At 34.9% G+C, this 24,492-nt stretch overlaps 1 protein-coding gene across 7 annotated transcripts in view; it reads right to left on the bottom strand.

Moving 5' to 3' along the window:
* Positions 1 to 529: 529 nt before the first annotated feature.
* The window catches only part of LOC103719696 (nodulin homeobox-like), a 30,566-nt gene continuing 6,603 nt past the window's right edge, over positions 530 to 24,492 (bottom strand). Inside the window, exons 2-19 of one of the 7 annotated variants that reach the window (XM_008809057.4) lie at positions 23,410 to 23,535; positions 23,179 to 23,334; positions 11,988 to 12,071; positions 11,832 to 11,901; positions 11,673 to 11,728; positions 6,785 to 7,009; positions 6,259 to 6,390; positions 6,066 to 6,161; positions 5,809 to 5,970; positions 5,409 to 5,724; positions 5,185 to 5,307; positions 5,011 to 5,080; positions 2,982 to 3,042; positions 2,756 to 2,815; positions 2,482 to 2,668; positions 2,208 to 2,410; positions 2,083 to 2,117; positions 530 to 1,440 (exon numbers count right to left, since the gene is read on the bottom strand). In XM_008809057.4, the coding sequence (XP_008807279.2) occupies positions 861 to 1,440; positions 2,083 to 2,117; positions 2,208 to 2,410; positions 2,482 to 2,668; positions 2,756 to 2,815; positions 2,982 to 3,042; positions 5,011 to 5,080; positions 5,185 to 5,307; positions 5,409 to 5,724; positions 5,809 to 5,970; positions 6,066 to 6,161; positions 6,259 to 6,390; positions 6,785 to 7,009; positions 11,673 to 11,728; positions 11,832 to 11,901; positions 11,988 to 12,071; positions 23,179 to 23,334; positions 23,410 to 23,535 (2,742 nt within the window). In that variant the 3' untranslated portion in view covers positions 530 to 860. Of the gene's footprint in view, positions 1,441 to 2,078; positions 2,118 to 2,207; positions 2,411 to 2,481; positions 2,669 to 2,755; positions 2,816 to 2,981; positions 3,043 to 5,010; positions 5,081 to 5,184; positions 5,308 to 5,408; positions 5,725 to 5,808; positions 5,971 to 6,065; positions 6,162 to 6,258; positions 6,391 to 6,784; positions 7,010 to 11,672; positions 11,729 to 11,775; positions 11,902 to 11,987; positions 12,072 to 23,178; positions 23,335 to 23,409; positions 23,536 to 24,492 lie in introns of those variants that run through there. The other 6 variants (XM_008809058.4, XM_026809469.2, XM_026809468.2 and 3 more) reach the window with 6 other exon arrangements.

The raw sequence follows: 24,492 nt of genomic DNA, 5'->3' as shown, positions 1-24,492 counted from the left end.
ATTCTTTGATGACCTCTCGCAAGACCATCATCATTAACCCTTGTCTTGGTTAACAGCTATTCTTTCACCCAAAATATACTATTTCAATTTTTAAGTGTTAAAATTAAAATATTATAATAGCTATTGTCACAGTAGTATAATAAGAATAACAAACAGTAACAGAAAAATAATGATATTTTTACTAAACAAACATTGTTTTTTAGATGGTACAAACTTTTTTTTTGAGGGAAGATTTGTTCAAAATTTGAAATTTGTTTAAATAAAACTATGTTATTTGGGAAAACAAAATAACTACAAAAAACGGCTCATTATGTTTTGGAACTTTAAAACTTGCATGCGGGTGAATAAGTTGCCAACTTGCCATGCAGGTACGATCCCATTTGTACCAACCGAAGTCTCCAGTTATTCTATGAACTAGAGAGTATACCAACCTGAATTTCTTTAAAGAAACTCACAAAGTATTGCATACTTTGATGTCACAAGAAATTTAACAAAATCCCAAATCTACTATCCATCTCTTTGTTCACTGGTGAAAAAAGAGTGGCTTTTCTGAGTTTCTCCATACTGCAGATTACTTGAAATTCCATCATTAACAAGGAGAGCTTAAGTGCATATAATTTAGAATGTCAATTCGAAAAAAGAAAAAAGAGAGAGAAAACAACGATGACAACTACTTCTCACAATGACTTTATACTGATACAGCTGTGTCACAAAGTTCAAAATCTATCTACTGAAATTTCTGCTGCTCTCAAACCACATCAGGACCTCTAGGTAAACACAACTCAATCCTGAGGATCACGGTGCATCAGCTAGCTTCCTCCACCATCAGAAGTCAGAAGCCTCGCATTTGAAAAGATGGTTTATCGAGACAACAAGACGATTCTGATGACGTCCCATGCTACCCTCATAACACCACCATTCCTTGCAGCAGCCTCCTCAAATGTCCTTCCAGCAGCTTCTGAAGGGTGTTGAACCTCTTTCCACTTATCAGTTTTGAGCTCTGTGACCTCAACAATGCACAAGCTGCTATCATCCAAGTTCTTCCCATGCCATCTACCTTCTACCTGAAACACCTTACCCTTCCCAACTTCCTTTCCTTCTACATCTACTAGCATAACAAACTGGCCTGGTTCAAATGAAACAGATCTTGCAGAGGGGCGGTTTAGCTGCATCCCATGAACAAAATCAGACGGAGGGATCATCATCTCATTATCCTCATTGCTTGATGCCCTTGTCATCATGCTACCAGATCTGGTAATGGCTTGGTGAGTGCTTCCTCTGGTAGGTGGAACATAGAATTCTTCGCCAGCACTCTCTGGGGAATCATAGAAATGGGATACGCTCGTGCCACCGGATTTGTCAGGATAGACATTTTCTCCTTCAGATGGAGCTCGGGCTTCCCTGGCAGCACGAGCAAGCCTCGCTTTCCTATTGTTTAGCCTGCAATTCCGATGAATTATGTTACACATGCATCAGAGGAATTGCTGAAGAACAACAAAATAAAAGGGGGAAAAGAAACTGAGATAAAATGCTAACTTATGGCAATATTTAATGGAAGGCACGTGCATCAGTTATTAAAAAAGAAATAATAGCCAGAGAATTATACTAACAGATGACTTTGTAGAAACCATTAACTATCTCTTTTTTATGGGGAAAAGATCTTAATGCAAGTGACTATGGAAGACAACATGATCCATGAAAATCATTTACTCAAGATTGCTGTATTCAAGTTCTTTCATGATACTGCAAGAAAACTTCATGAATTTGCTTAATGTAACAATTAATTAGTAATTATTAATTAGTAATTGGTAGGAAAAGAAAAAGAAAAAGTAGGCCTTGATATCAGAGAGCTCTCCTTGATGTTGCTAGACAACAAAATACAAAGAAACATTGCAGCACAATGAAAATGGTTGCAAGAGGAATAGGTAGAGTAAAAACCAAGCATCCATGAGAGAGAGAGAGAGAGAGAGAGAGATTCCTACTAAGAGCTCAGAGCCAAGGAGGAAAATGACTTGTTAAATTACCACAATAATGCTGGTGTGCTTTTAAGAAAATACTAACATAAGCAGGGTGCTCTCTTACCAGTTCTTTAGTTGAGAGGATGTAATTTCTGAGCCCTGGAAAAACATAACAGCTCAGAACTAACACTAAAAGGTAGTGTCAAAAAAAAAAAAAGATGAAACAAAATCCTAAACAATAATGAACACCTGACAACTCAGCTTATCTGCCCATGACTGCAATGAAGCTGCATTTCTCTGCATTTCAGGTTCCTCAAGGAGGGCCTTCTCAATTAAAAAGATCTGTCTCTCATTCATAATATTTCGCTTTCTCTTTCTTGGTTGCTTTTCTTCACCCTGAGCACTCTCTGCTTTCTCATCTTCTTGGAAGCCACTTTCTTTCGCATGCTCTGCTGATTTAGAAAACTCCCCATTATCAGATAACAGGTCAAGATTGATTTTGCTGGAATTCAATTCTACATACCTCTTGTTTCAAAGTTCTCGGTAGGATCACTTGTAACTTTGAGCTGGTCCAGCTCTTGCAGTGAACCTTCTGGAGTTCTCCCTTTTGCATCAACATCATTAGTATTGAAGATTGGAGCCTCATCTTGAGCATTTGCATCTAGTTTTCTCGGTAAAGATGGTGCAGTCCTCCCGTTATTTTGAGTATCCTGTTAACAATTGATTTTCAATTTACATTATTAGGGAACAATATCGATCTTATCTGATTATTTTGCAAATGAAGTTTGAAAGATTACCTGCTGCATGACATATCCATCCTTGTTGTCTGATGTACCTTCATCTTTGACAAGCAGTGCCTAACCCATCATTCAAATAGGGACAGATGTGAAAAATCAAATGAACTGACAAAATGAAACAAAAACATTTATCTAAACAATAAAATAATTTCATAATATGGTTAATTGAGTGTTATTATGTTACAAATTTGTATATATAAGGGCGAGGGTGGGTGTTATTACCTACCTGAACCAAATTGTTTCCAATTTGTGGTTCAGCTAATTTTTTCAGTTGGTCAGAGAATACACTGCAAAGAAAATTTAAGCAATGAAAACACACTAACAAGTCATTTTTAACAAACAAAATATAATAGGAAGAAAATGCAATAAATCTAACTAGCCCAGAATACTTTCACTAAATATCCTTCTCCTAATAAAAGGTACATGTTCATCTGAATTCCTATCTGTGCATATATCTATAGATATACGCATGCATGTACACACACACACACACACACAACAGTTTCTGCGATGAGATTTAGATTTCAATTTGATTCTTGGCTTACATTTTGTGCCTGAGGAATATACCAAATTCCACCATACAAAACCTTAATCATCCACCCCACCTTGTCTACACCCTTTCCAGATCTACTGATATTTTAACAGGTTGCTCCCCATTTGCATGAGAACTAACTGCAAGCAACAAGGTTGGTTTACCTACAAACTATCTAGCCTCCTAAGTTTCATGGCAGGCCTATCACTTGCCTAAATTTTCCTTAGATATGAATTTCAAAGCAGTTCTTAGAGCATTGATATCAAGTTGACAGTTTGTCTTAAAGTACTACATCTGTCCGAGTACAAGTGGCTCCATAATTGACCCTTATTTAGCGGGAAAGAGATGGAACAATGGTAATAACATAATGAGCCAAAGAACAACTATCAACATGGTGTATAAAAGCCAAATTATTTCTATTTTTTGGCTCCCTACAAAACAATAGGATTCCTTGTGAAATAAATTTCAGGTGAATCAAAATATGGAACTAGAAAAGAGAACTTTCTATGGGAAAGCTAGTAATGCAAGTAGTCAATAACCTGGATTTAGAAATGTAAATCTGAATTTCATTGTTTATCACTATAAAGGATTTCTAGAACTCAAATCAGAATAATGAAGGCCAACCACTATGATGTAGATCCCATCTAGCAGCCAATTACACAAAGATGCATTGATGATAAACTGAAATAAGAAGACTGAAGATAGAAGATACAAGAGAAGAAGATAGAAGAGAGATGACACAAAGAAGAGAGACGATGCAGAGGCGCATGGACTACTTTACCATTACGCCTCCTTTCTTTAATTGGGCTAGTGCATTCCCTTTCCAGTCACTCGATGACAAAGAAAGCCCTTGAGGCAGATACAGATAACATAAGTTGGCCTGGTATTAGGATAAACATAAGGCCAATTATATGCTTGGAGACTCATATACACTGTATCATAAAAATGCAATAAAGGAACAAATTCACGTTATAGCACCATGCTTTTATTTAAGAGTTGGATGGATGAGGAAGATAACGTATGTGGTACCTTCTATCTGGAAGGTAGAAATTATCTTGGCGATGAGAACAAAGTATTGGCCGTCATTCCAATTTCTGGGCCAGTAAATAGCTAATGCATCACACCAAGCCATGCCAAGTACTCACATTGGTACAGGTTGATACACAACATTTAGACAAAGAATGCACACAACTAAGCTTGTAGAAAACTATTCAAACATTAATCCAGATTATTTTTCATGTTTTCATAATGAAGAAGTGTCATCTTTTGTTGTTCCATCCAACCAAATCATGCATCCCAGTGGTCTCAAAAGGTACTGGGAATATATCAAGGGCTACAAGTACAAAATAAGCATAGTTTGCAAAATGTACAGTCCATGTACAAATTCCTAGAAAAAGTGCAATCATGAATCAATAGGCTATAATGTATGATACAAGAAGCTATGACACTGACCTTCCAACAAGTCTGACAAAACATAAATAAATCTACAACTTGTCATATTCATGCATGCTACTGGACATTAGCAAGCACATTTGACCACTCTAGTTCCAACTTATTTACTCTGATGCATTTGAAAACTTTAAACTGAATTTGCAATCTAATCACAACTATGAATGTTTTTGTGTGTTGCCTTCCATATGAGTCCTGGTTTTTTAGCGAGTTAAAGTATGAAGATACTTGCAGATAACTACTATTACTTCTCAAAGGAAGTGCGTTCAATCACCTTAAAAGATGCACATCCTCATCATTTAATAGGTTGGCAGTCAAAGATCTCGCATACTCAGCTAACGAACCTGCACATCCGTGTCAATGTTTTCCAAGGGTTCAGAAATTATTCTCTTACCTAGGAATCTCAAATTCCACAAACATAACCAAAGCATCAGGAGAAGAAATATACTTAAGTTTTTACAAATTGTGGTAGCCTTCTGTATACCAGAACTCGAGGGGTATCTGGATAATTGAAGGATCTCCATAAGCATATACTTGTGAAATTTGTTGAGGAATAAATCCTTTTCTTCTTCTGTTGGTTACAGCATAGAACTCAATTAGAGGGACTAGATATTTTCACAATTAATAAAATTCCAGTTGACATACATGAAAATAATGGATAAAAGATGTCACCTTCACATATATTAGGAACAAAAACGTGCAAATTTGCTATTATTTTAACCAAATACGATGTTCTTTGCTGTGCATATACAACTGAAGGTATGCCACTGAAACTGCTTGGGCATGCATAATTAGTTTCAGTCAGAAAAACAGGTGTTGATTGAGCACTCTCACAGCCATCGCTTAGAGTACACAATGCCACACCAGCTGCAGTAAATGGGTCATACTCAAGATTAGCATCTTCCTCTATCATTGGTATATTGACAGAGCACCAACTTGATAGGAACTCATCATGGGGAGTTGCTAAAATTTCGGCCAGGACTGGAATCTGGTAAAAAAGAAGATGGAGTTGTGACATAAAGCATATAATATATCAGTTAAGGACTAAGATATTGAATTTCAGATAGCATACTGTATTGGTCATAAAGAAAGACCGGAAATTTGAATCATCAGAAAATATATCAGCTAGGCGCAATGCATTAAGAAGCACGAGGCCCATCCGGCTACTCTTGTCATGAGAATCACCAAGTTGTTTGGCTTCTTGTCTGAATGCATTCTTCAGTGAATCAAGGAACTGCAATAGTGACATATAAACTGATGAATAACAGCTCAAAGTTAAAAATAAACACAACAAAATATGGCACCTGCTCTCCCTTCCAGGGAACCTACCTCTAATGCAACAGAATTTGCCAGATGCATGGTCTTTTGGGATCCAGCTACCTCATCAAGGTAAGAAATACTCTCTGCCTCACATAACTGCAGCAACTGCATATAGAAACATTGATGATTGACATCAATTCTGACTCCAAAATATGGCAAGGTGTTAAAGAGAGTTAAAGTAATGTGGTGGTTCTGGACTTACAATAGACAGAATTTTTGCCTTCAACCTAGACACAGTAGCCACAATGTCAAAAGACTCCTTAAAACAATCTGGAACATTTAACTTTAGAATCATACAAGCCAGTAAAAGAATGCCCCCATTTTTACACAGTTCCTGTCATAAGTTTAGAGACTTCAGTAGTTGGTTAAGGAATTGGTCAATAAATATTACAAAAGTCCAAGCAACACTTAAAGGGCTGCATATGATGAAAAGGATCAGATGTTACTCTCTGAACTTGATCCAATGAGTAAGATCTCATCTAGTGCATGTAGCACACACTTCATTAGCAGTGTGCCACCAGGTGATCATGGAATTCTAGGGCGGTAGGGCCTACCCTTGCCACTAGCATTCTGCGACAAGCAATATATTGGTGGAAATGATGGTGCCACCATTTGCAACATGGACAGCCATGCAGCCCGAGTAGATATATGTTATACATACCAGCTCATGAGTGGAGTAATGGAGTTGCATTCTTATAAGAAATATGCATTCTGTTAAGATATTCCACCTTGTGTTTAAGCACACGATCCCGGATCACCTTTTGCTGGCACAAGGATAAAAGGAACTGCAAAGAAGCCTCACACTGTTGGCTAATATAGTGGGCAGTTCTTTCAGCGGCACGGAGACTGAATTTTTCGCATAGGACTTCATTGTTTAATTCAGATAGCTTGTTACATAATATCCTAATGTCTTCTTGCATGGCATCAAAAACTACATCCATGAATATATCAACCTGAAATTATAAAGCAATGGTAGTGAGACAACACTGTTGCAATACATGACACAGAGAGATGCATTGGAGTTGAAGCAGATCTTTGAATAACAGTAGAGGCAAATATTTTGTAAACATAGATTTGTATACCTGCATGCAAACTTATAAGCTGAAAAAGATACATTTTGAGAGTTGCAAAAGAATTCCTTCTCAATGTAAGATCATTGAAACATAAGCAATGGCTTAAGCCAGTTAGTCTTTTAGAAGCATGCTCTTTATCAAGGAATTACATTATAAGATGAATCATTAAGTCTTAGTAGAGGTAGAATGTTAGCCGCCATTCTTCATATCATCTTAGAAGTCAAATGCAAATCCTATAGGTATTAGAAAGTCAACTACTACACCTAATGCTTGCCAAAGCACATGTTTGTTACACTTGCAATATTACACCACTACAAGCTCAACAAGTCCAACCTTCCCCTTTAGCAATTTTTCCTTTTCTTTTTTATTTTTCAATTACATTTAATAGCAATATTTTAAAATATTTTTTACCTATTGAACCAAGGAAAACATTTTTCTCTCTAAGACATCAAATACCCACGAATATACGGTAAGACAATAAGTTATCTAAATATTGAAATAAAGTGTTCGTTTTCTATTAACGCCTTCTCAATAAAAATACTATAGTGAAATATGCGAATTCTTATTTCAACAGTTGACATTGACCCTCACCTTGCCCCTTTTTCAAGTAAACAATATTGGAGCATAACCTAATATGATTCAACATCCAAGCATCAAAATACTTTCCTGTCTGACAAACTTAAATCTCCAAAAAGTAATATTTTGAGCCATTGTAGATCGATTGCTCTTCAAATTATATAAAAAAATCATACCCAAACTCCAAAGTACGTGCTACGAGACTTCAAATAATCGCCTGGGATGACAACTGAATCATTAACACACTACCATCTTAAATAAGATTGATATCTATGGAAAAAGAGGAGGAAATTATTTACAAATGATAATCGAACCTCCAAGAATATATTCATAAGATTAAGCTTGGATTTTGCAAGTTCTAAGAAGTGGAAATATATGGGTATATGGTTGTATTTGAGTATTCTGTCCCAGTAACCCTAACTATGGGCTAGTCTGCAGCTCTAGTTTTATTATTACAGGTCCAGGCTTTTATAAAAAAATTGGTTTGACTTGAACTAAAACAAGCCTGTTAGCAGCCTTAGTTCCAAGAAGTTCAAGAAAAAGGTAAATTTTCACAATGTGACTGACTTTTTGAGATTTGTAAGGGGACTTTTGGAAAAGCAAAAGAAGAAAGATTTATGGATTAAATTGAGCTTCTCAGAGCCTATATTTGCAAGATTTGTGGTCAGTTTGCAAAGGTTGAGTTAAGATCATAGAAAATTGGAACTATAGGAGTTAAATTGTCACAAACTATAGAATGATGTAATGCATTCCTAACATGATGCGAATCATTAATTAAAAAAAATCTGTTTCTTGATTTTTATAATATTCTTATAGCTTCAACCTGAAATCAGAAGAAAAAAAAAAATACTACAAAAGGTCATAATCTGTACAGTATACTTTGATTGACTTGTTCTTTTCCTTTTCTTAGTATTCTTTTAATTTGATGAAGACTGTATAGACGCATACAATAAAAATCTGAGGAGGCTTGAATAGGAGAGGTATTCAGAATCTTTGTTGAAGAGTTAATAAGATGGGGAGAATCAAGGTAACATGGATGGAACTTATGAGAAAGGATTTGGAGAAGTTTGCAATACCAATAAAGGTAGCACTTAATAAGAATGATTGGGAAATGGGCATTCGGAAAGCTGACACCAATTAGTTAGGAAAAAGCCTGATGAATATGGTTATATATTTAATTAAGAAGTTAACACTGCTTTTCAGCCCAACCTAGACCAAGATCCCCACAGTAATTACTAAAGAAAATTCTATTCTACCCAAATAAAACCAAACTTGAAACAAAATTCTAACTAAAAGTAAGTGAAGAAATAATAGAAAAGAAAGGAGAGAAAGAAACTCTGTTGGGAATGATTAATCTTGCAGTAGTATTTGCTTATATCAGATAAATGTGGCTGGCAGTTTAATAGTAAAAAGTTTATAAAAGAATTATAAATCAGTCTTTGCACGATGATTGGTCCATTATATTAGATGAAACCACTTATAAAAATCTCCCTCCAGTTGGTTTGGAGATATTTATCATAATTAACTTGACATCAAATTCTTTAAAGCTGGCACCACTAAATTTTTTGGTCAAAATCAGACCAAATTTTAAACAAATAACAGTAGTCTTCAACTCCTTGCTTTAGAATAGAAGCAGAATTTTTTTAAAAAATATTGCAGCCACCAATATATTCTGCACTTTCCTTCTTATCCTCAAAATTCTACTTCTTCTCCACAGTTTCCCTTATTGCTGCAATCAGCTTTATTAAATATTTCAGAACGGATATGAAACTTGAGATCTGCCACATGCCCCAAAAATTGTCAGCATCTAGATGGTCACGTCATTTCCCCAGAGGAGTATGCAGTAAATTAGAAACTTCGTAGGTGCCTTACAAATGCTAGCACATCCCTTGAGGTTCCCAATACATAGAGATGCCTAAAAAAATTCCTTAACTACCCCTGGACCGATATTTGCCATCTTCCCAATTGATACATTCCAGCTGTCCCATAGGCTTATGCAGTGAATTAATTTCAAGAGGTGCATTACAAATGCCAGCAGGCCATGCACATCTCTTTAACTTCTCGAAATGTGGATCAACCTATAAAAACTCCTCAATTATCTCTAGCCTAAAGCTTGCCATCTCTTGAATTGGTATATTCGATCTAGCTTTGCCTGTTCCTTTAGCACCCTGAATGGGGCCTTGAACCCAACTTCATATTTTGGTTAACTAACATGTCATCCACTTCATAAACCCACCAAGTCTCCTAGATAATTCATAAAAGCTTTTTTTCCCGAGTTACCCCTCCATGTCGTCATTTCCCTGATAAAGCTGATCGAATCTTGTAAATAGGATCTCCGAGTAACCATGTGAAGAGCCTCCCAGTTTGTAAGGCCTTCATATAATTCCACCAAATGTGCAGTCTTCTTCAAGTTAGTAATTGAAGACTGCACAATTTGTTATTCTGATAACTAATGACAAGAGAAGAAATAGTTAGGAAAAATGGAAAACCAAATAAAGGAAATTCCAAGTTTATCTCACCATTGAACTTTGGCCCCTTTAAATCCACATTCTTTTCAGTTGCAAACTACTATTTTAATGAAAAAACTGCAACAAAAGGATTCACCCCAAAAGACCTGTTTGCTGTCCAAAATTTTTGGAAGGATGCAGATCGCTATCAGTGCCCTTTAAATCCACTGCCTCACTCTCCATGGACATTAATCCTCTTGGTTGCTGTCCTCTTCATCAAACCACTGTTATGTTGTCCAGGGCATGAACTTTTTACATATTGACACCCCATGGACAAGAAAATCAGCACTTAATTGCCTACCAACTCCACAGAATGTGCCATCATCAAGTTGCAACATATGCTTTTACATATCAGAAAACTGCACTCCTTTGTCTGAAAAATCAGTACGTTTTCAAAAAAGGTAGGAATAGGCCGCTCGTCCAACTCCCAAAATGAATTGAAGCCACTTTTCTTTCTCAAAATCAGAAAAAGTCAAAATTTAATTTTTTGTTGTCCTTTTCCTTTAAATAAGTGATGAGATCATCAAACCTTACCAGTAGGTCGTCTATGCACTTTGTTTCCTCATCAAATTGCAATCTTTGACCAGTTCTGCAACATGTTGAAACATCATAGTACATATTTATTGCCATATCACAGAACATGGATCTAGTTATCCTGAACCTGACCATGATGCTATTACAACAAGGTAATATCAAACAGTTTCTAGTTTCCAAATCCAATTAATCTCAAGTTTTGCTTTAGCTCTGAAATGAAATATGCAGCATGCCTGAAAAAAATTCAGGTTGCATACAAATTCCTAACTACAAGGTCAATTACAATACCTATAGGGCGAACATGAACCCATTGTTGAAAGAAGCTTATAGATGATGAAAACGATTGAGCGAAAAAAAATAAAAGTAAATGCACAAAAGATCACATCGACTTATGCATCTCCTAACTCATGAAATAGATCCAAAAAAATATTAGCAACGAGGAGATATGGTTCAATGTGCGCATTTAAAAGGTTATTGTTATTATGAATGCCTATGGATATACAAGGTCTGCCATACCGACTGAACCACATCGTATTAGTAAGGTACCAGCATGGTATTGAGGTTTGGTTCAATATATAAGCCGAACCAGTTCATACCACTCCGAACCTAACAGAACCAACCCATACTGCCTAGTTTCGAGAAGTACCATAACTAGGAGTAAAAGAAGTGTTGAAAGTCTGACTCGGTACAAGATGCATATCATATCGTATGACCGTCCCATACTGAATCCGTAGCATATACTGATACAGTTTTCGGTATTGGTAATGTGGCTCATCAAGGAAGTAGCCTATTGGTGATTGCAAAATAAGCTCGAAACAATGAGAGGAACTGCGTAAGAATATGTTATAAGCACTCAAACTCAAAGAGTATGGAAATTGCTAACGAATAATAAAGTAAGAACCACAAGTTATGGGAAGATCTTGAACCTTGGGATGTGCATTCAGAATAAGCACAAGTTCATGCCACTGGGATGAAAAATAACCTGTCAAAAAGAAACTATAATGCATGAATTGTGGGAAGATGTCGTACCTTGGGATGTGCATTCAGAATAAACACAAGTTCACGGCACTGGATGAAAAAATAACCTGTCAAAAGATGAAGACTACAGGCAACAAGCGCGGAATGCAGAACAGGGGAACTTCCGATATGTTTGTCCTAGTTCAAAAAATCACAGAAAAAAGTTACAAAAAAACCACTGCAATTGGCAGTAGTGGTGAGGAGGCGAGTGGAGAAAGCTGAACCTGCTTGCGATGAGCAAGAACAATTAAGATATAGAATACCAGATCCAGTATTTGTTCAGACAGCTTTACATCATCAAGTAGAATCTGGAAGAACAGATATTAGAAAAGATCATTTTTTCCAAGAAATTTTATTTAAGCATGATAAAATTAATTAAAGGAAATGTAAACACCAATATAAGCGTTAGATTGCAAAACATCTAGTAGCCCCACTCCACAGCAGCAGGAACCCATTAGATGGCTGCAGAATATCCAAATTGCTAAAAGTAAAACACAAAGCTCCTAATTTTGACCTATATTTAGAGATAAACATGTAGGTCATACAATAATTATAACAACTTCAGTTCTGGTGATTATATATATATATATATATATATATATATATATATATATATATATATATATATATATATATAGTAAGCTTAGTGTGCTCTGCTATGGCCCATCTCTTGCAGAATCATCAAACAAAAATGTCTAATCAGTAGACCTTCTATTCAGCTGGTAGTAACAGAGAATATTTTTGGATTGTGGATAATGCCGGACCAAGGAAACCTATTTTTAACAATATGACAATCAAACAGCGCAAAACCCTTGTTCAAGGATTGGGAGCAACAGAATAATCATGGAAAATGTTGCACTTCCCATGAATACAGCGAATTTGCTGTTTCATACATAAAAAGAAAGGGTACCACAAATGGTGGACCTAGCAACCTACCTCAATCAACAAAAACAAAAGGAGGTTGAACAGCAAATTGCTGCAAGAGAAAATCTCTCTTCCACATCATCGTCGAAACCGACAATGAAAGAAGTGCTTCAAGAAAATACTATTGACACTTCGTTCTTGCAAAATAGTTGCGAGCAAATTATTATGCACCTGGGTCAAAGTGATATTCAGCAAATGGACGACCCATGGTTCATACGTCAAAAATATTTTGACGAAGAAGAATATCCTTCCATGGATGGAAAAACAGACAGATGATGGAGAAATTATTGCTACTCACTGATTCTGTAGAAATTAATCATAATTTCCATAACAATAATATGAATAATTATATAAATTATAGTAAATCTACTATTTGCAGGATCATCCAACCGCAGGAGTGGGGACTTAACCACAACAAGCCAACAATGATCAAAAAATATAGCCATGTAGTCACAGCAAGATACTGGGACTATGTGAGCGCATTTACTAACATGTTTTATTATGAAAATCCAAGAGAAAACACTCTTGATTTTTAGAGGTACATCCTGATGTCTTGGCCAAGCCTATTCTAGGCTGGTTCAACCAATGGTGGACGTTCTTCGGCCCCGACATAAAAATACTACCTAAAGAATTAATTAATCTATTTGAAGAATGGGTAAATAACCATCCAACCATCAACAAAATGACAGATGACCAAATCTGTTCTGGCACTTGCCCAATGCTCTACTTCATCGAGAACAGAATTCCATAGATATGGAAATGGACTCTCTCCACTGGATTTGGCAGGAACAATATTCCTGTATTGAAAAGAAATGCCCTCTACAAATGGTGGATTGGTATGCCTAAAGAAAAAATAGATGGTATAATTACTACCATAAAAGACAATCTTACTGTTTACAAGAAGAAAAAAGTGTTTAGTTCTCCTCAACAATCAAGCACCAATGATGACAATTTCTTTATGTCAATTAAACATAAATTGAGTAGGAGATATCCAAAATGCCTAGAAAAAATTAAGAATGAGTTCTTTGAAGCTTTTGAAGATCAATCCATAAAATCAACCTCATCAAGACATTCGTCTTCTGATACTCCTGAAGATGCAAGCAACACTTATGTATGCCCAACAGGAGAATTACAGGATCCATATGAAGAAGAGGTCCAGAATACTCCAACTCCAATGGAAAAAATGTGGTAAACAGTTTTTGCCACCAGATCTAGAAAAGGTGCAGTACAAATTGTCCCTGGTAAAGGCAAAGAACCAGCAACATCAGAGTAAAGAATCTTACTGGTACTGACAAGATAATCCACTTGCCAGAAGAAAAGACATCCCCATGAAGGAAATGTCACTTCACAGACAGAAGAAATCTACTTTTCAAAAGTGACCCAATCAGCAGAAGGAATCTCCTTTAAGTCACTTTCAGCTTTTATAAAGCAGCTTTAGTCACTTTCAGCTTTTGTAAAGTTACTTTAGTCACTTTCAACTTTTTATAAAGTAGTTTTAGCTTTATGTCATGTCATGTCTAAAGTAGCTTTGTGTCCGATCATGCTATGTCTGCCATGATCGACTGATGTTTTCGGACTCCAAAATAGATTGGAATCCACTTCTTTGTGTTCTATCTATAAAAGGGAAGGCCCTCACCCTTGTTGAGGCATGCTTTTGAAAACCGAAAAATAAAATCCTTTGTTTCTCCCATTCTCTCTTGTTCATACTTTCCGCTCAAGATCCTCTGCTCTCTCTCTCCCACTCCTAGGCCAGTTTGTACGCAACTACTATCTGTAAGGGTATTAGGCCAAGGCATAAGCGCCGAGGAAAAGCCTTGGTAAGCCAACCTTACAGTAGTAGGGAACTGAGCATAGCCAGAATGGCTGGCTAAGCTGCTGGTGACGGAAGTATATGGAGGTATAATGTTTAGACCTTAGAAGTTCTTATTTTATATTTTCCTTTCAATTATTAGACTTCAGATATTTACAATGTCTTGAGAATTTAATCTCATGTCGATAATATACTATGGCTGAGCAATGGTCCGTAGGAAGGCCATGCTTGCCCGTTAATGCCGGGAGGGCGAGAAAGGGCATTTAGGCCGCATCTGTGAGGGACTTATAGATTAAAGCTCAGAAATAGTATAGAGTCTGGCAAGATAGATAGGATCGTAAGACAGAGTCCTGTAATAGGATAAATATTTAGAGTCTAATAGTTGATGGAAAATTATAAAATGAAAACATCTAAGACCGATAACATTATAAATTCATATACCTAAGTCATCATCCAAGCCACACCCATGGAAACTACTTATTTTTCGGTTTTCAAAAGCATGCCTCAACAAGGGTGAGGGGCTTCCCTTTTATAGACACAACACAAAGAAGTGGATTCCAATCTATTGTGGAGTCCGAAAATATCAGTCGATCATGGCAGACATAGCATGATCTGACACAAAGCTACTTTAGACATGACATGACATAAAGCTAAAGCTACTTTACAAAAAGCTGAAAATGACTAAAGTAACTTTATAAAAGCTGAAAGTGACTAAAGCTGCTTTATAAAAGCTGAAAGTAACTTAAAGAAGATTCCTTCTGCTGATTGGGTCACTTTTGAAAAGTAGATTCCTTCTGTCTGTGAAGTGACATTACTTCACGGGAATGTTTTTTCCTCTGGCAAGTGGATTATCTTGTCAGAAACAATAAGATTCTTTACTCTGATGTTGCTAGTTCTTTGCCTTTACCAGCGACAGTTTTTATTGCACCATTTCGAGGTCTAGTGGCAAGAACTATCTGCCACATTTCTTTCATTGGAGTTGGAGTATTCTGGACCTCTTCTTCATATGGATCCTGTGATTCTCCTGCTGGGCATACATAAGTGTTGCTTGCATCTTCAAGAGTATCAGAAGACGAATGTCTTGATGAGGTTGATTTCATGAATTGATCTTCAAAAGCTTCAAAGAACTCTTTCTTAATTTTTTCTAGGCATTTTGCCTTGACTTCTTCTTTAGAGATGTTTGGATATCTCCTGCTCAATTTATGTTTAATTGACATAAATAAATTGTCATCATTGGTGCTTGATTGTTGAGGAGAACCAAACACTTTTTTCTCTTTATAAATAGTAAGATTGTCTTTTATGGTAGTAATTATACCATCTAATTTCTCTTTAGGCATACCAACCCACCATTTGTAGAGAGGATTTCTTTTCAATACAGGAATATTGTTCCTGTCAAATCCAGTGGAGAAAGTCCATTTCCATATCCATGGAATTCTATTCTCGATGAAGTAGAGCATTGGGCAAGTGCCAGAACAGATTTGGTCATCTGTTATTTTGTTAATGGTTGGATGGTTATCCACCCATTTTTCAAATAGATTAATTAATTCTTTAGGTAGTATTTTTATGTCGGGGCCGAAGAACGTCCACCATTGGTTGAACCAGCCTGGAATAGGATTGGCCAAGACATCAGGATGTACCTGCAAAAACCAAGAGTGTTTTCTCTTGGGATTTTCATAATAAAACATGTTAGTAAATACGCTCACGTAGTCCCAGTATGTTGGTGTGACTACATGGCCATATTTTTTTATCATTGTTGGCTTGTTGGGGTCAAGTCCCCACTCCTACGGTTGAATGATCCTGCAAATAATACATTTACCATAATTTATATAATTATTCATATTATTGTTATGGAAATTATGATTAATTTCTACAGAATCAGTGAGGAGCAATAATTTCTCCATCATCTGTTTGTTCTTTCCATCCATGAAAGGATATCCTTCTTCGTCAAAATATTTTTGACGTATGAACCATGGGTCGTCCATTTGCTGTATATCACTTTGACCCAAGTGCATAATAATTTACTCGCAACTATTTTGCAAAAACGAAGTGTCAATAGTATTTTCTTGAAGCACTTTTTTCATTGTCGGTTTCGACGATGATGTGGAAGAGAGATTTTCTCTTGCAGCAATTTGCTGTTCAACCTCCTTTGTTTTTGCTGATTGAGGTAGGTTGCTAGGTCCACTATTTGTGGTACCCTTTCTTTTTGTGTATCAAACAGCAAATTCGCTGTATTCATGGAAGTGCATTGGAACCGCGTCCTCTGATTCCTCGAGAAGAATTTCTTCCTCGAGTATATGTTCCTCGAAGAGGAATCATCCCTGCAAAAATTCTCGTGTTAGAAAGTCTGAAAGAGAATTTTCTTCAGATTTAAGATATTCAATATCAAAATCAAATACAGACAATTGTGCCTGCCATCTTGCAAATATTTGCTTGGATACTAAATTTTTAATATCTTTTTCGATGATTTGTTTTGCTGCTGTGCAGTCTATCCTCAGCAAAAATCGCTGATTCAACAAATCACTCTGAAACTTTAAAATGCATTTAACTATTGAAAGCATTTTCTTCTTTATTGTTGAGTACTTACTCTGTGTGGGATTCCATTTTCCAGAAGTGTATCTTACCAAAATCTCTTTATTGAGATTTAGGTCTAATTGCTTTAAAATACCACCGAATCCAATGTCAGATTCATCGATTTCGACTATTTTAAACCAATTAGGGTTAGCTAATGCTAAACAAGGCAAACACCTTACCTTTGATTTGATTTTCTTCACCTGATTGGTGTGTAGATTACTCCACGGAGCTGGAATTTTATTCAGTCTCTCATACAATATTGCAGTATCTTCTGCTAAATTTTTATAATAGTCAGATACATAATTTAAACTTTCCAAAAAAACTTTAAAGTTGTTTAGTATCTGTTATTTCATCCGGAAATTTGGATGCAAATTCTATGCTTCTTTCAATTGGGATCATTTTTTCTTGGGATATGTAGTGTCCCAAAAACCTTATTTTGGTTTGAAACAAACTCATTTTCTTGGCTGAGATAACCAATCCATTTTTATGTGCTAGCATCTTAAAATGCTTAAGCTGTTTTATATGGTCATCTATTGTTTTAGAAAATACTAAAACATCATCTATATCAACAATTATGTTTTCTGTGTCATTGAAAATTTCATTCATTATTTTCTGAAATTCAGAGGGTGCATTTTTAAGTCCAAAAGGTATTACATTCCATTCGTAATGTCCAAATGGTACTGTGAAAGTAGTCTTATATCTACCAGATTCTTTAATCTGAATTTGCCAGTATCCTGACTTTAAATCAAATTTTAAAAAGATTCTTGTTTTATTTAGTCTATCTAACAAATCTTTTTTATTTGGTAATGGATATCTTATCCATTTTAATACTTTATTCAAAGGTTTATAGTTGATTACTAATCTTGGATTTCCTCTTTCTTTTTCTGCATTTTTGTTAACATAAAAAGCAGTACAACTCCAGGGAGAATAAGATTTTCTTATCAATCCTCTATTCAGGAGTGTTTCTATTTCATTTTTGCAGAGTTTAAGATACTTTTGATTCATTTGTGTTGGTCTAGCCTTAGTGGGAATATTTTTCTCATCAAACGACTCTTCGTATGGTAGGCTAAGCTGATGCTTTTTCTATTCCAAAAAGCATTGGGGAGGTCATCACAAACTTCTTCTTTACATTATTTTTCTAAGCTTTTTATTTTTTCTAGATTATTAGGTTCTTTTAGTTTTTTTTCCTCAATATCATAGATATTTACTTCTTGAAGTTTAATTGATTTTTCTTTTTTATAAGGATATCTTTGATCTCATTGATCAGCTTGGTTTGCAGATCTGTTATAAATAGGAATACTAATTGTTTTCCTTGTTTCTCTGTATAGATTCCAGAGCTATCTATCTTAGCATTATATCATTAAGGAATGGAGTTCCTAAAATGATATTTTGTGTTAAATTTTTAACTAAGATAAAAGATGTTTTAATGCAAACATCTTGGTTGCATATATATGCTTCAGGTATTTTATACTTGATTGCAAGTTTATTACCTCCAGCTGCAGTTAATGTCTGCACTGTTTTCTCAAAATATGTTGTAGGGATCATTCCCTCTTGAATGCAGTTTAAATCAGCACCGCTATCTATCAATGCTATTGCATTTTCTAGTACAAAAGTTTTGTTTATTACTAGGGTGATTTTTATATACCACTTTTGGTATGTTACTTGGTTTAATATATTTAGGTATTCAGGAAGACCATCTGTTTTCTGAATTATGATTTTTTCTTTGTCTTTCTGGTCTATAGGAAATTCCTTAGACTCTTTTTGACTAGTTTCTAGGCTGGTTATTCTAGCACTAAATTTTCTATTCTCTTGTTTTAACATAGATATTTCTATCTTTAATTGATTTGTTTCATACTTCAGGTCTGTTAGTGAAGCTGGTTTCTCTTTTATTTGAGAATTGTGAACCCTATTTATTACTTCACTAAATTGATATCCTGGACTAGGTAGTACTAGTCTAGGTGACTCAATGTTGTTTGGGTTCTTTTCTAGTAAGAACTCTAACAATTGTTTTTTAGTATGTTTATCTGTAATATTATCTAAGATTTTTAATATTTCTTCTTGACTGTTTGTCAAGACATTTAATGATTTCATTTTAACTAAAGATTTCCAGTAATCTTTGTTACCTTGTACAGTGTTACATTAATACTGATCTGAATCTGCTTCGGATTCAGATGAAGTTGAAGAAATGATTTCATTTATTTCTTCCTCTGATGAATCTGGGTATTCAGATTCTTCTTCCGAAGATGAAGTCAACATTAACTTCATCAGTTGTTCTTTCAACTGATAATCAACTTGTAATTCGTTGATCTTTCTTCTCATTGAGCATCTATTCGCATAGTGCCCAAACCTACCACATCTGTAACATTTTGGATCTTCTCTTATTATTCTTTTCTTTTTCTTCTTTTTAACAGCATATTTTTCTTGTTGTTGTCTTCTTTTAAGATATCTTCTTTGTTTATATTTTTTATACTCTTTACGAGGTGTTTTGTGTACATATTTTTTGTACCTTCTCTTCTTTTATACTAAACCTTCTGGTTTATCTTGCATGTCATATGCAAACTGATGACAGAATTCACCTAGTTGCTGTTTTTCTGTTAACTTTTACTTTTTTAATTGTTTTTCTAAGTTTAAATCATTACATAGGTTTAATCCTTCTTGGACACGTGGCTATTATTTCTCCATATGTGAGTTTATCATATTTGATAAAGATTCCATCTTCTCTATCTCTTAGGACTTTCCTAACTTTTTCAGCAAATAAATATGGTAATCCATCTATGAATTTAGATTTCCATATTTCACTACTAGGGTTTGGTATTTGCATTACCCTGGTTAAGAATATATCTTTATACCATCTAAAATGTGTCAAAGTTGGACACCTTAAATTTAATAGGAGAGTTTTTATTCTTTCTCCATCTTTTAATTTTATTCATACAAAGTGTTTTATAATTACAACACACAGTGTATATACTACATCTTGCTCAGTATCTGTTCTTGAAACAACACTGGAAGTTGGTCGATCTATCTCTATTTTTATTGTTTTTATATGACCTAAGATTTCATTTCTTTGGTCCTCGGTAAGATATTTTTGCCACCATCCTTGTAATTGCCCTATAAATCCTGTTACAATAAATTTGGCAATTTTATGGTCCGTATTACCATTTTGACGGCATATGGTTGAATACATCATTATTCTATGTATTATATCCAAAATTTGTTTATCACTCATTCTATCTATGTTCCATTCATAGATGTGTTTTCCAGAATAAGAGTTCTGAAATGGTTCCTTTTCTTCATCCAAAATATCTAATGGTGAAGGTCTTTCGTAATAATATTTTTCCAATGGTCTAGGTTCATACCTAATTGGATTAATTTTTGATAATTGGGTTTCAAACTTATCTAAGTTTGGTTCCACCATACTTATCTAATGATTCTTCATCAGGCTCAATTTGAAGATTTTCACCAAGCATTTTGACTATGTTATATATGTCTTCTAGGGTACTTTCCTCATATTCTTCGCTATCAGGGTTAGTCCTAGAATTTCCACTGACTACTCCGATATGCATTCTTTTTAATTTTTCTTCTAATATTTTTATGAACTCTTCATTGGGTTTTCTAATTTGAAGTTTTTTTACTTCTGGTGGAGGCTGAATAACAGGAGCTATTACTTCCTTATTCTTTTCCTCAGATTTTTCTCTAATGTTTGATAGAGTCTGAATTTCTTTTTTTAGGTCCTTTTGCATTTCTGATAATTTTAATTCTAATTGAATTAAGTTTGTTCCTATGCAATATAGATATGCATTTGTATAGTTTTGTGCTCTAATTAGAGTATTAAGTTCTCTAATTATTATATGAGCATTTTCCATCTTACTCAGATTAGAGTAAGCCATTGCTTCGGTTTGCTGAAGCTTAAACAATTCTTGTGGAGGAAAAGGTGAATTTATTTCCTCATTTTGAGTAGTTTTCCATATTCTTTGAATAACTGCTATATTCGGACAACGAAGCGAATAGGCCCGATGCGTTTCTTGGTCTTTCTCTTTTGCATAAAATTCTAAAAACCAAGGAGTAAAATATTCTATCTTTTGATAGGCTTCTAATTCTTCATAATATTTATTTTTATAATACATTATTTCTAATGGAGAAAATTTCTCAAAATACCAAAGTCTAAAAGGTTTATTTCCTTCAGACTAGAACTCTTCATTAAGAGTTCTTCTGTTTAATTTTAAATCATTATATAGATTTAATCCTTCTTGGACACATGTGGCTATTATTTCTCCATATGTGAGTTTATCATATTTGATAGAGATTCCATCTTCTCTATCTTAGGACCTTCCTAACTTTTTCAACAAATAAATATGGCAATCCATCTATGAATTTAGATTTCCATATTTCACTACTAGGGTTTGGTATTTGCATTACCCTAGTTAAGAAGGTATCTTTACACCATCTAAAATGTGTCAAAGTTCGACACCTTAAATTTAATAGGAGAGTTTTTATTCCTTCTCCATCTTTTAATTTTATTCCTACAAAGTGTTTTATAATTGCAACACACAGTGTATATACTGCATCTTGCTCAGTATCTGTTCCTGAAACAGCACTGGAAGTTAGTCGATCTATCTCTATTTTTATTGTTTTTATATGACCTAAGATTTCATTTCTTTGGTCCTCAGTAAGATATTTTTGCCACCATCCTTGTAATTGCCCTATAAATCCTGTTACAATAAATTTGGCAATTTCATGGTCCGTATTACCATTTTGACGGCATATGGTTGAATACATCATTATTCTATGTATTATATCCAAAATTTGTTTATCACTCATTCCATCTATGTTCCATTCATAGATGTGTTTTCCAGAATAAGAGTTCTAAAATGGTTCCTTTTCTTCATCCAAAATATCTAATGGTGAAGGTCTTTTGTAATAATATTTTTCCAACGGTCCAGATTCATACCTAATTGGATTAATTTCTGATAATTGGGTTTCAAACTTATCTAAGTTTGGTTCCCCATCTTCTGATGAGAGTTGCTAAACTGGTTTGTCTCTCCATATTAATTTATTAATGTGTAAGAATTAGCAAACCAGCTAAAGAACATGGGAAACCAGTTATCTAGACAATTACTATATAATTCTAATCTGATGGTTGACTCCAATATTGTTCCCCATGCTTTCCACAAATGCTCACCATCTATTAAAACCATTTGTATTTATAGGAGTATTACTAAATGGTATTCCAAAAAGCCTTTTTCTGCAGGATCATCTCTTTCAAATTAACTGAATGCAGACACCACCAATGCATTTGGAGACTCTACTCTTCAATATAACACTACTACTGGGACAGCTTGCAGACTCTAAAGCTTGCCACATCAGAATATATAACCACGAACCAGCTAATTGGTTGGCAAATGCAGCAAGAGAGAAGAGATGGCAATGTGTACAATATCCTTTTGATCCGCTTCCTTTAAGCTTAACAGACTCACTAGAGCTGACTGTGTTGTAAAATTTTTGAACCATTAGTTATAAATACCTATGGGCCTTTTCCTAGCACTGAAAAAGAAAGCAAAAGAAAAGAGCAGAAGACACCATCCTTCAACAATACTCCCACCCTCATTATAGGAAAAAATTGGACTAGTTTATATGTCCAATAGCATGCTGGCTACTGCTAAAGCACCCAAAAATATACAGAGAATGTCTCCTAGAAGATCCTAAGCATCAAAATGGAAGTCCAGTCAAAGAGATTTATGATGTGATTGGTTACCAATAATTACAATGACAGATGCAGTTAGGTACTATACTAAAATTCCCGACATGTAGGATTTGTTAGCAATGCTTAACCATATAGTAAGTTCTTTATAATCCAGAGCTTAACATATTAGGCATGACATCCATCTTTAAGAAAAACATATAGTAAAACATATACAATCATCTGCATAAACAGACTGCAATACATCAATTAATTACTCTCAAGCACAATTGTTCTCAAAAAACAAAATAAACGGACAAAAAGAAACCAAATTATAAACAGATCATGCAATAAATATACACGGTACTTCTTATGTTTGATCTGTTTTCGTAAGAATTCTTAAGAAAGGATGAGATTATGCAAGGATGAAAACCTGCTCAAGTCTAGCATGGCGAATTGCCAGATCAGACAATGTATGCAAAAGCCTGACACCACGAAGCACATGTCCCATGTGCATATCCCTATCAGGTGACAAAAGTACAGCAATTAGGTGCAGAGGGAGAGAAGACGCAAGTCTTTCCATATCAATCTGAAACCAAAAGCAATGTCAGGAAGAAAAGTTTGAATATAAAATTTTCATGAAATAAAGTGAGGAGAAAATTACCTGCCTCAGAGATCCCTTTACTGTCTTGAATTGTATGGTGAAATTATCAGATTCTTTCAACGACTTATTGAGTTCTCTAGAAGCAAGTCCATTTAACTCTCTAACAGCTGCGATTAAGTCAAAGATCTGTCCAGAAAATAGTGAGGGTTGTCAGGTTAATAATTGTTCCAGGCAGCTAACTAGACCATCACGAAGGTCTATCAGAGACAGAGTAATAGCATTTTTGCAACAAGCATAAATATATTCCCTTTATATTTCAAGTGAAATGATCAAAAACTGTACTCACTACCAAATGATAAAATAAGTGGCCTGCCTTCACAGTTTCAGAAATATTTCATTGTTTATAACAAGAATTCGTATATAATTACTTTGATGCCAAAGAAAAAAGGGGAGAAGAAAGAGAACTCATATATATAAATTTTGAGGTACTAAAAAGATCTTATATCCCAGCAGCAATGAGCTCCAAAACATGAAAGGTTGGCCAATGGTTTTCAATAATAAGCTGGGTATCCTGCAAATTATTTTGGTATAAGACAATCTTGCAGGTGAGTGACCATTTTGCAGCCCATTTGGTAAACAAAGTTCAAAGCAAACTACATGAGAAAGGAACTTGAGCTCGAGTACAAATTTCAGATTTGATTTCACAGTGATTCCTCCAATTAGTTAGATAACCTTCAACAAGTTAAATTTTTCACATTTTGTGTTAGCTGCCATTACATAAATTAGGCTCTTCAGTGCAAATTAGTAGCAGATTATACTGTTAATAAGAAAATCAAAGAGTGGATGTCAAGTTATAGAATCATGCTCTCTTAGGAACTCATAAAAACTATTCGGCCATATACATAATAGCGGATCTAACAACCATTTGGAAATTTGTAAACCCTATACATCACATGATCCAATATGATCATTCAAAACTATAAACATATATTCTCAAAAATCACTTCTGACCTATTTTCAATCAACAAATTAGTTGAACTAAAATAAGCAAGTGGAATGCAGCTTTTGTGGTTTGCTTATTCCTAGCAAGCAGATGGAGTGAGTAACAAGTAATTTCGTAACCGATTGCTTTTGCTGCCTCAA

This window comes from Phoenix dactylifera, chromosome 12 (assembly GCF_009389715.1).
Source record: "Phoenix dactylifera cultivar Barhee BC4 chromosome 12, palm_55x_up_171113_PBpolish2nd_filt_p, whole genome shotgun sequence".
Lineage (NCBI taxonomy): Eukaryota > Viridiplantae > Streptophyta > Magnoliopsida > Arecales > Arecaceae > Phoenix > Phoenix dactylifera.
Note: the sequence above shows the minus strand (reverse complement) of the source record. Positions and strands in the feature narration are given on the sequence as shown.